At 29.8% G+C, this 12,668-nt stretch overlaps 2 protein-coding genes across 2 annotated transcripts in view; both read right to left on the reverse strand.

The window, feature by feature from the left end:
- The window catches only part of LOC119610424 (potassium voltage-gated channel subfamily H member 8), a gene marked incomplete at its 5' end in the record, with an annotated part of 274,124 nt that overhangs the window by 230,001 nt on the left and 31,455 nt on the right, over nucleotides 1–12,668 (reverse strand). The window lies entirely within an intron of this gene.
- On the reverse strand, nucleotides 1,196–1,972 carry LOC119610516. The gene is made up of 2 exons (XM_037965766.1): nucleotides 1,807–1,972; nucleotides 1,196–1,741 (listed from the first exon to the last, which is right to left on the reverse strand). The coding sequence occupies exons 1-2, from the start codon at nucleotides 1,946–1,948 to the stop codon at nucleotides 1,455–1,457; spliced, it is 429 nt and encodes a 142-aa protein (XP_037821694.1). The 5' UTR covers nucleotides 1,949–1,972; the 3' UTR covers nucleotides 1,196–1,454.

Consider the following 12,668-nt stretch of genomic DNA (forward strand, 5'->3'; position numbering starts at 1 on the left):
TATATGTTCTTAATAAAAATTTTATTTTATTAATAAAAGAGTTAAGACACATTTTTGGCAAAAAACGTCAAAAATCTAAAATTTTTTGAATTTTTAAATTAAAAAGCGTATATTTTTGGATCTGTATTTGTATATTATTGGAAATTTTGTTGTCTAACTAACAAAAAAAAATTGAGTCCATTTGGTCCAAAATTATGTCCGGTATTCAAAAAGAGGCGGACCAAGGTATGGTAAATTTTGTATCACTAAATTTTTAAATGCCTATAACTCGGATATTATAAAAGATAAGTAGTATGTCCAAGCATGTTTTTTCAAGATCTCGTCGAGCGCTTTCAGAAAATATAATCTTTGTATTTGGATGAAAAACAAAAAAATTGCACGAGTTTAAAAATTTTACATGTCGTAGGTACCCTACTTTGTGCCGCCACAGCGCCGTCCCTGGGGCATCTGCGGGGTTCATCTTCAAAACTTAAACTCAAATACTCCTTGGCTACGCTCACGCCAAATTTTATACCAATCGGATCAGCCGTTTAGAAATGCCAGATTTATTTCCAAAAAATTTCCATTCTGCCCCACTGTGCATTGTGTCATTCAATGTCCAGGGAATAGTGGAACTCTATATTTTAACTACAAGAAGACCTTTTCTATTGTCCTTTTGGCTGTTTGCGATGCAGAGTACAATTTTATATATGTTAATGTAGGTGCATATGGATCAAAATCAGATGGTACTATTTTCACTGTAAAAACTCTTCATATGAAATAAATGTTGTTTTTTAACAATAGGCGGAATTCTAAAACGTAGTGAATTTGGTCAAGACTTGCTAAATAAACGGGTTACTTTGCCCAACGATGAAGAACTTCCAAATAGCATAATCAAATTTCCTTTTTATTTTGTTGGAGATGAAGCTTTCTCATTAAAACGTCATTTGATGCGACCGTATGGTGGTAGAGATCTTTCAGCTGACAAGCGCTACTTTAACAAGCGCCTATCTTCATCCAGGAGAATGATAGAAATAGCTTTGGAATTTTGGCTAGTAAATTTCGTATTTATCACACCGTTATAAATGCAATACCAGAAACAGCATCATCTATTGTCCGTAGTATTGTTGTTCTTCATAATTTCATAATGCAGACTAAACCCACTTCCACTATATCTTGTGAAATTTGAAATACTGATAATATAGAGATGGGCAATTGGGAAAATATTTCGCAAAGTCAAGGATCGCATAATTCAAGTCATGAAGTTCAATATTTAAGAGATAATCTCAAAGATTACTTGTTTCCCCGGACATTTAAATTAATAAAGAACTTGTTTTAAAGAATGTTTTCTAATTATGATATGTCGATTGTAGAAGGTGTTTATAATATATGTACATAGATTTCGAAAAAGAAATTTGAGTAATATGGACTAAAAGAAAATAATCTAAACTCAAAAATGAATATTTGCAAACTGTTTAATAATTGTATCTAAATTTTGTTGCCACTTTCATAAGTTCTTTTTCACAAGCATCAGCTTCTTCTTTATTTAATTTAACGAGAGTTTCGACAATAAACTCCACTACAGCTGAATTATATTTTTGGAATATAGGCACCATAGATTCCGACGATTCCAAACAAGACAATAATTTATTACTTTCATTTTCAAAAATTTCCTCAACAGTTTTCGATTTTTTGTTTCTAAAGTGCGTCGATGAACATTGTGGTGATGGACTTGGTATAAAATAGTTTTTAGCTTTTTCACCTTACAAAAAGTAAAGAAACATCAGTAAGTAAAAGTTTTATACCACAAGCTGTTTCGTAACTTACCGCTTGTAGAAAATTTCTTTATAATATCGTCCCATATTAACTTCCGGTTAATAATATCTTTATATGTATAGGAACTAATATTCCATAGTTCTTCGTGTCCTTGGACGACTTCAATAAATTTAAACGTTTCTGTTTCGTTCATTATCAAAATGTAGTAATTTTTTTATAATTTATAAAATTTTCGTTTTTTATTGACATATAAAATTAAATGTCAAATTGACTATTTATTAAATTCGAAATAAGAAAACGCCATCTAGTTTTCAATTTTCCAATTATCTTCGAACAAAAATGTTGCTGAAGTTGAAGTACGTTCAACTTTTTAAAAAAGTAAAGTTAAATTTTTGTAGAAAAAACGAAAGGCAAATATATGAAATTTCTAATGCGAGAAAAAGATAGAACAACATCTGAAATTGTTGCTTACATTGTGAATGTTGCTTCAAACATACGAAACGAAATAATCAAAAAAACAAAAACAAAATACACAACGCAATGAATAAGAAGTGTTGTTGTTGCTTATTTTTTATGAAATTTTCAGAGGTTGTCTCGGATTTTTGCTTATATCTCCGTTATTTATGGACGGATTATGCTGATTTTAAATATAGAAACAGACAGACAGACGGACATGGCATAATCGACTCCGCTATCTATAAGGATTCAGTATATATATACTTTATAGGGTCAGAAAATTATATTTTCGAAATTACAAACGGAATGACAAACTTATACATATGTACCCTTCTCACGAAAGTGAAGGGTATAAAGAAAAAAATTGCAAAAACTATAGTGTTTTATTAACAATGAAAATTCATGTAAATTTTAAATGAAAAATATTCTTTGCTTTACATTGTCGAATGCAAAATAAAATATGCTCATTCATTTGAGTAAAGTTTACGAAGATATTTCTGTATTCTTTTCTCAATTTTGTGTATGAAAATAAAAAACAATACATACAAGAATAAATAAAGCAAAACCGGTTTTGTCTTTACGTACATGAGTAGATGATAACACAACAAAAATTATTTTTTTCATTTACATGAACGTGAGTGATAAATGAAAGAATATTTGGTACTCTGCTAAAAACAGTTAAGTTTACGAGCTCATAACGCAAAACTCACTTTTTCGACTTAGAATGTTATAGAATGGAGGCGTCGATATTTAAAATAAAATGAAACTTCAATTCGAAAAAATTCAAATAAAAAACTTATATTTTAATTTATAGAATTGAATTTTGGTTATGTTTTTATTTTTTGCTGTGTTTAAATAAAAACAAGTAAGAGTTCTATATTCGGCTGTACCGAATCTTATATACTTAGTAACTACAATTATTACAAAAATCGGAAAGTTCCCTTTTATAGACTTTCATTCAATTAGTCAAAGTTTCTTACTTAATCCGAGCCCACGTTTCTAGGTCAAATATCATAGAAAAATCAAAAAGTACCTTTTGTAGAACTAAAAAGTTCCCTTTTATGTGTTCTCACTTAATCCGGGATCAACATGCTTAATTTCATGTTTCTAGGTACAACATTTTAGAAAATTCAAAAAGTACTTTTTATAGTACAAAAAAGACGTCTTTTATGAGTTATCACCTAAAACGGTTCAATATTATAGAAAAGTTAAGAAGTACCTTTTGTAGAACGAAAAAGTAAAAAAAATCCCTTTTTATATATTCTCACCTAATCAAGGCCCTACATGCTAAATTTCATGGTTGTAGCCAATAAAAACACACTGCTATTTTCATAATTCTTGTTCTGGCTTTGCTTTTTTTATAAAAGTAATACAATATCAAAATTTACCGTATGGTTATGTGTGTTGTTATTCTTTGTTTACATTTTCTGCCTCAGCATGCACGAAAATTTTTGATGTAATTTTCAGAGGTTATCTCCGTTATTTATAGACCGATTTTGCTGATTTTGAATAGCGAACTTCTAGAAAGCAGAAATTATTGAAGATTCGGATCTCACCGATATCTGGTGTCCTCTAAAAATTGATTTCAACAAACATACAGACAGACGGACAAAGCTTAATAAACTCCGCTACTTATAAGGATGCAGAATATATACACTTTATGGGGTCGGAAAATTATATAATAGAAATTACAGACGGAATGACAAACTTATATATACCCTTCTCATGAAGGTGAAGGGTATAATAAAACTCTGATAAAACGAAAAAAATCCAATCGTTTTGAAATTTTTCAAACAATTTATAAAAATCATACGACTTTCAATTTTCCATCAGTATTTTCAGTAAGTTTTATTACACTTTGTATCTACACTACAATATTTTTGATTTTATTTGAAAATTTTGACATGTCGTTTTACTGAATATTATGGTGTGTAGTCAGCTTAATTGTTTAAATGAAATTCAAGTTCAAAATCAAAAAATGTTTTAATTTAGTTTCTAATGAATTCAAACTGGCTTCCAGTATACGGTGATCAATTCCGGCCAAGAATGATTTCTTTCAATTATTTAATTCTGATAAATTTTTGATGGTAGATTATAGCTAACACTTCAAATCATACAATTTAAATATTTTGATTATTGCTTAACCTAGTGACTGTTTATACATACATATGCAAAGTTGATAATATTTTGCCTGTCGTTTTAAGGTTTTTAAATTAGATTTTAGACATAAATGAAGGCTATGATTTTTCCTTAAAGTTTTTCTTAATAAATTAGCAAGTGTTTTAAAGTAGTCTTAGTAAGTAATCATTCCATGTGGTTATTGCGATTTTGTGCGGTTTAATTTTTTGGATAAATTAAATGATTGTGGCCTACTTTAAAAACTAAAAAAAGCTAAACAAATCCAAATTTTGAAAGACCGTAGAAAAGGAAAAGGGGCTATAAGAGGTTGGTTGAACATTGTATCTACTACTTTTATATATCAGGAGTAAGTATTAAAAATTTCATCTGCAACTTCCTGCAACTCTAGTAACTAGAGCATTTTTAATGACTTCGTCTATTACAAATGCTGAACTTTTCCATACTACTAAATAAAATTTGACAGAAGGAGTTTACCGCCTATAAAACTTGTTTATGTTGACATTTATGTTTTTGCTGATATTTATCACTCAGTTAAATCCTTTTTCTTAAGGACCCTTATATAGGGGATGGACCAATTGTCATAAACTTTGATACACATATTTATGCTCATATAAAACATGTTTGTGTCGAATTCCATTGCTAGACAGACATTTTAAAGCCAAGTGTTAAAGTAATTATCTGAAGGAGATCTTATATGGTAGGTAGGGCCAATTATGGACCGATTGCCAGAAAATTTGGTCGAGAGGTTTAGGTTCCTATAAAAATATTTTGTGTCAAATTTTATTGCTTTACTGGTATTTTTAACCCAATTTCATGGAAATTGCTTTATATTTAACGTATTTATGAGTATTTAAAGAGTTTTCTGGGGGGTCACTTGTATAGGGGCTAGGTGAAATCTACAACCGATATTGCCCTTAGTCAGTACCAAATATACCTTACCTATAAGAAACATTTGTGGAAAATTTCAACTATTTATTTAAAGAAATAAAAGATAATGTATACAACAGTTCACATAACCTGATAGGTCACAATAACTGTTAATATAGATATTTGAGAGAGATAACCGGTATGTTGCCCGTAGTATATTATATGTTATAGAGGGTTAATATTTTTTAATTAGAATTATTAATTTTTTGCTAAATAGACGTATTTTGATTGGTGATTTTTTAATTCTTTTTAGCAGTTTTTATACACTTCACCTTCGTGAGAAGGGTATATATAAGTTTGTCATTCCGTTTGTAATTTCCAAAATATTGTTTTTTGACCCTACAAAGTATATTTATATATTCTGAATCCTTATAGAAATTGGAGTCGATTAAGCCATGGCCGTCTGTCTGTCTGTTGAAATCAGTTTTCTGAAGACCCTAGATATCTCCGGGATCCAAATCTTCAATAATTCTATCAGACATGCTTTCGAGAAGTTTCCTATTTAAAATCAGCAAAACCCGCCCATAAACAACGGAGATATAAGCAAAAACACGAGATAACCTCTGAAAATTTCATAAAAAAGACAATTGTTCAATTCACAATCAAGTTGTATATTGTACCTACTAAAGTGTAGTAACAGTGATTGTGAACAGATCTTTGCAGAAAGTCATAAGTTTATGTTCTCAATGGAAAAAAAAAATAATCAAAACAAATATACATAACAATGTGAAAGTATAAAAAAATCAAAAAATATTAAATTAATTAAACTTGCGAAATAAACCAAATTAATTTCTTTGAATTTTCAATTCTTTTATTTTTTTATTCCACATTTTAAACTAATAAATAAACTATTTTTAATAAAATTTTAGTTTCTTTTTGTTTTGGTAAACAGCTGTTTGTTTTTGATTTCAGTGTTACCACTTTATCGTTTTTTATGCTAAAATCGTTTGAATTTTTTGTTTATATTTATATTTATAAACAACTAGCTAAAACCCGGCGTGCTTTGCTACTCCTGTCGATATAAAATAAAAAATTTTCAAAATATATTCATATACATTTTTTGTTTATAAAAATTTTATTAATATTTGTTTGTCACTATCCAAAACCATAAAGTAATAACCCAATAAACATCGATTCAAACCTGTGAATATTTTTGAAAATTTTCTTAACTAAATAATGTATTTTCCAAATTGTTTTCAAATTTTAAAGTTTAGCCTTTGAAATAAACATGATAATTTCAAAAAAACGCTTAAAAAATATAATGTGTGATACATATTTATAAAATTTTCAAAGTTTTGTTTTAATTGAACTTAGAAAAGTTTCTTTCAAAAAATAAATTATTTTAGAAAAATAAAAACAGAACATTTTTTCTACAGCAAGGGAGCGAAAAAACGTTAAATATAGGAGAAATAATCGGAGATATAAAAGAAAAATATGCTAAAATAAATGTATGAATGTTTTATTTTCAGGTGATGTAAAAAAATATATGAATTTTGCAATAGTTAGCATTATAATTAGGGTTTGAAATATGTATGAAAATAATAATAAAGAATACTTGAAATACGTTTGAAAATTTTTTTAGTTTCAAGCTTACCTCTAGCCTTTTTTTAAATTTGAAATACATTTGAAAAATACGTTTGATTTCTAACTGCCTTTTTGTTTGAGAAGGCCATAATATTCCATTTGAAAACAAAAATTTTCAAATTTGTTCTCAAAGGCTATGTATGAAATTTGAATAGGTTTTCAAATACATATTTACATCATTTCAAAGGTTTTTGCTTATTGGGAAGACAAAGAAAGTTTGATATTTAAAGTATTTTATTAATTAATGATATTTACATATGTACATATATTATTTCTTAATAATTATTTCTTATTCCTATTCATTAGCATAAATTTACAAAATATTACAAAATTACTAAAATTTAATTGACTTAATATTTACAATTAAAATTTTTCTTAATAATTATTTCCTATTCTAAAGCCTTGGGATATACAATATTTTTCGTTTTCCCCTCAGGCGCGTAGATATACAAATCTGAAGGTTTCTCAACTCGCGAGCATGCAACATAAAGCTGACCATGTGAGAAGCATGGATTTTCGAGATTTATTCCACACACTTGCAGGGATTGACCCTGAAATTTGTTTATTGTCATCGCGAATGCCAAACGTGTAGGAAATTGCAACCGTTTAAAGTCGAATGGCATTTCCGATGTTGTCATTGAGATCCGATGTAGTAAGACATCCGTTCCTTTATATTGGCCAGTTGTAATCGTTGCTTCGATTAAGTTGTTCATTAATTTTTTAACTGTTAATCGAGTACCATTACAAAGACGTGGTGGATCAATATTTCGAAATAAAATAATTGGAACGCCAATTTTCAACTTCAATTCGTGGGGATACATTGACGACATCATCATTATTTGTAACAGTATCGATGGATTTATATGTTTTTAAATTACCATCGATTATATTCAAAATAATATTATTGATACAATTAACGTCAATGTTTTTGGGTGCCAGTAAAGCACGCTCACATAACCACTGCCTATTTTTGAAATTACGTTGAAGATTTGGAAAAACACAATATATTAACTCTTTCTTTGATTGTGTGATCCTACAAAAGTTAGAGGGAAACTTTACACAATGTGGTTGGCTCAATTGTCATTTTTCCATTTCCTAAATCCAGCAATTGTTTTGTTGTTAATTTTAACGTGTGAACATGTTGCCAGAGATATGATGATTTTAGGCAAGCATTGAGTTCATCAGCCGGCGTTGAACCAGGTATCACAGAAAGTGTCCGGCGAAAATCACCCGCTAAAAGAATTAATGCACCTCCAAATACAATAGAATTACTTCTCATGTCCTTTAAAGTGCGATCAAGCGCTTCTAAGGATTTTTTGTGGGTCATGGTGCATTTATTCCACACTATTATTTTATATGTTTGCAGGATTTTACCCATTGTAGAATTTTTCTTAACACTACATGTATAATCTTCAGAAAATTGTGTTTTCAACAATAATTTGAGTGCATAATCTAAAAGTGTTGCTGCAATACCTGATGACGCAATGGCTAAGGCAATATTCTTTTGTGATCGAACTTTAGCTAAAATTAATGAGATGAGAAAGGTTTCTCCGGTTCCTCCTGGCGCATCAATGAAATAAAATCCTCCTTGTAAGAAATAATTATTAAGAAATAATATATGTACATAAATATCATTCATTAATAAAATACTTTAAATATCAAACTTTCTTTGTCTTATTACTTTATGGTTTTGGATAGTGTCAAACAAATATTAATAAAATTTTTATAAACAAAAAATGCATATCAATATATTTTGGAAATTTTTTATTTTATATCGACAGGAGTAGCAAAGCACGCCGGGTTTTAGCTAGTTTCAACATAAAAAGTAACCTATAGTTCCTTCCAGAAATACAGGAAGAAACTGTGAAAATTTCAGGAAAATCGGTCCAGCCGTTTAGCAGTCTATAAAGCACAAACAAACATACATACATACATGCATACATGCATACATACATACATACATACATACATACATACGTACATACATACATACATACATACATACATACATACATACATACATACATACATACATACATACATACATACATACATACATACATACATACATACATACATACATACATACATACATACTACATACATACATACATACATACATACATACATACATACATACATACATACATACATACATACATACATACATACATACATACATACATACATACATACATACATACATACATACATACATACATACATACATACATACATACATACATACATACATACATACATACATACATACATACATACATACATACATACATACATACATACATACATACATACATACATACATACATACATACATACATACATACATACATACATACATACATACATACATACATACATACATACATACATACATACATACATACATACATACATACATACATACATACATACATACATACATACATACATACATACATACATACATACATACATACATACATACATACATACATACATACATGCATACATACATACATACATACATACATACATACATACATACATACATACATGGCGAAAGTCCGCTCTTTTTTCTAAAAAATGTTCGGATTAATATTTAAGTTCTTAGTGCAAAATTTGAAGAATTTAGTTCTATTAGTTTCCCATATAAACCAATTTTTGTATTTTATTAATATGGGAGGTACTGCTCCCCTCATGGGTAGTCCGCCAATTTATTTCCCAAAATGTTTACATGGATGTTAAAGTTACTCGTGGAAATTTTTAATATTCTAACTATAATAGTTTCCAAGATAAACGAATTTTTGTATTTAATTTATATGGGAGGTGCCACGCCTCCTAATGCTAACCCGCCCACTTTTTGTCTTAAATAATTATATTGATACTAAAGTTGCTCCGACAAAATTTGAAGACTCTAACTATTATATTATCTCAGATATACTAATTTAATATTTTCTTAATATGGGCGTGGCACGTCGCCCACATGAAATTTCAACATAAAAAGTAGCCTATAGTTCCTTCCAGACATACAGGAAGAAACTGTGAAAATTTCAGGAAAATCGGTCTAGCCGTTTAGCAGTCTATAAAGCACAAACAAACAAACAAACATACATACATATATACATACATACATACATACATACAAACACACTTTCATTTTTATATATATAGATTCTAGCTCTAATAGTTTATCAAATATAATAATTTTCCTATTTAATATATATGGGGGCTCCAAGCTCCCCATGGCGAAAGTCCGAATATTTAAGTTCTTAGTGCAAAATTTGAAGAATTTAGTTCTATTAGTTTCCCATATAAACCAATTTTTGTATTTTATTAATATGGGAGGTACTGCTCCCCTTATGGGTAGTCCGCCAATTTATTTCCCAAAATGTTTACATGGATGTTAAAGTTACTCGTGGAAATTTTTAATATTCTAACTATAATAGTTTCCAAGATAAACGAATTTTTGTATTTAATTTATATGGGAGGTGCCACGCCCCCTAATGCTAATCCGCCCACTTTTTGTCTTAAATAATTATATTGATACTAAAGTTGCTCCGACAAAATTTGAAGACTCTAACTGTTATATTATCTCAGATATACTAATTTAATATTTTCTTAATATGGGCGTGGCACGTCGCCCACATGAAATTTCAACATAAAATGTAGCCTATAGTTCCTTCCAGACATACAGGAAGAAACTGTGAAAATTTCAGGAAAATCGGTCCAGCCGTTTAGCAGTCTATAAAGCACAAACAAACAAACAAACAAACAAACAAACATACATACATATATACATACATACATACATACAAACACACTTTCATTTTTATATATATAGATGGGAGGTGCCGCTCCCCTCATGGGTAGTCCCCCAATTTATTACCCAAAATGTTTACATGGATGTTAAAGTTCTTCGTGCTAAATTTTAAGAATTTAGTTATATTAGTTTCCCAGATAAACGAATTTTTGTGTCTAATTTATATGGGAGGTGCCACGCCCCCTAATGCTAGTCCGCCTACTTTTTGTCCTAAATGATCATATTGAGACTAAAGTGGCTCCGAAAAAATTTGAGGACTCTAACTGTTATATTATCTCAAATATACGGATTTTATATTTTCTTAATGTGGGCGTGGCTCATCGCCCACTTCAATTTTCGAAATAAAAAGTAGCCTATTACCTATTCCAGACATGCCGGAATACGCTGTGAAAATTTCAAGAAAATCGGTTCAGCCGTTTAGTAGTCTATAACGTTCAAACATACAAACAAACACACATTCATTTTTATATATATAGATTGGCAACACTAAACTTTCTTACAACATTCGAAAAACATATGAAAAAGTGTCGTAGGAGTTGTATAGAGCTTTTGCATAGAAAATACCAACAACATTGTTATGACTATTGTAGCAGCTGCTGACATACAACGCTACAACATCGATTGTGAATTGAACAAATATTTCTCATGCAAATAAGCAACAACACTGCTTATTCATTGCGTTGTGTATTTTGTTTTTATACCCTCCACCACCATCAGTGGTGATAGAGGGTATATATAACTTTGTCATTCCGTGTGTAACACCAAGAAATATTCATCTGAGACCCAACAAAGTATATATATTCTGGGTCCTTATCAAATTCTGAGGCGATTTAGCTATGTCCGTCTGTCCGCCTGTCTGTGTAAAACACGCTCACGATAAAACTAAGCAATAGAATTTAACCAAATTCACCAAAAATATTCTTCATTTTCCTAAGTTGTTTGGTATTGAAAATGAGCAAAATCGGTTCACACCGGGAAATGCTATGAATCAAAATTTAAAACAAACTCTAAAAAAATAAGCATTTTTTACAAATTCTGATGTAATTTTCTCGAAAGCTATGTATGCAAAATAAATCCATGAAAATCACCATATATTCGTTTCTATACAAGAGCTTGATTCCTGCTGAAAATTGCCAGAATCGGTCCACAATTCCATGTACCTCCCATTCAAAAGTACATATTCCCGGAAAATGGGTTTTTTCTTAATAACTTCCGTCACAATGTCGATATCTTCACAAAATTTTACAAATTAAAATCTTATGTCAAAGAAAAAATTTTCTGGATCGGTCCATAATTGGACATAGCTCCCATACAAGGTCCCCTCCGGAAAATCACTTAAACGCGCACAACTCATTACTAAATTAAGATATCCATATAAAATTTTGTATAAGTATTGCTCATATGCATAGAAATATTACTTAGAAAGTTTTTCCGATCGGTCCATAATTGGTCATAGCTCCCATACAAGGTCCCCTCCCCAAAATCACTTAAACGCGCATAACTCATTAATAATTTAAGATATCCATATAAAGTTTGGTACAAGTATTACTGATTGCGCAGAAATATTACTGTGAAATTTTTTTCCGATCGGTCCATAATTGTTCATAGCTCCCATACAAGGTCCCCTCCCGAAAATCACTTAAACGCACATGACTCATTACCAAATATTGATATCCATACACTATAAAATTGTTTAACGATCGGTCCATATTTGGTCATAGCTTTCATACTAGGTCCCCTCCAGAAAATTACTTAAAAGCACAATATTCATTAATTTTTTTAATTTTGTCTTTATATATGTACATAATTGGTCATAGCTCCCATACAAGGTCCTTTTACGAAAATCTCTTAAACCAAATAAAGCTATTGATACAAAATTTGTCACAAATATTAGTTTGGTATACAAAAATTCTATTTCAAGAACATGGTGCGGTCGGTCCTATGCAAGGTTCCCTTCAGAAAACACGCATTACTTACTACTAAA

Source organism: Lucilia sericata, unplaced genomic scaffold (assembly GCF_015586225.1).
Source record: "Lucilia sericata isolate MDLA Ls3-8-SP2 unplaced genomic scaffold, ASM1558622v1 Contig000028F_arrow, whole genome shotgun sequence".
In the NCBI taxonomy this organism is placed as follows: Eukaryota; Metazoa; Arthropoda; class Insecta; order Diptera; family Calliphoridae; genus Lucilia; species Lucilia sericata.

Coding starts and splice junctions, on each gene's coding strand:
- LOC119610516 (XM_037965766.1), bottom strand. CDS start 1,948: ATGAACGAAACAGAAACGTTTAAATTTATTGAAGTCGTCCAAGGACAC. Junction 1,742..1,806: donor AAAGAAATTTTCTACAAGCG/GTAAGTTACGAA, acceptor ACTTTTTGTAAG/GTGAAAAAGCTAAAAACTAT.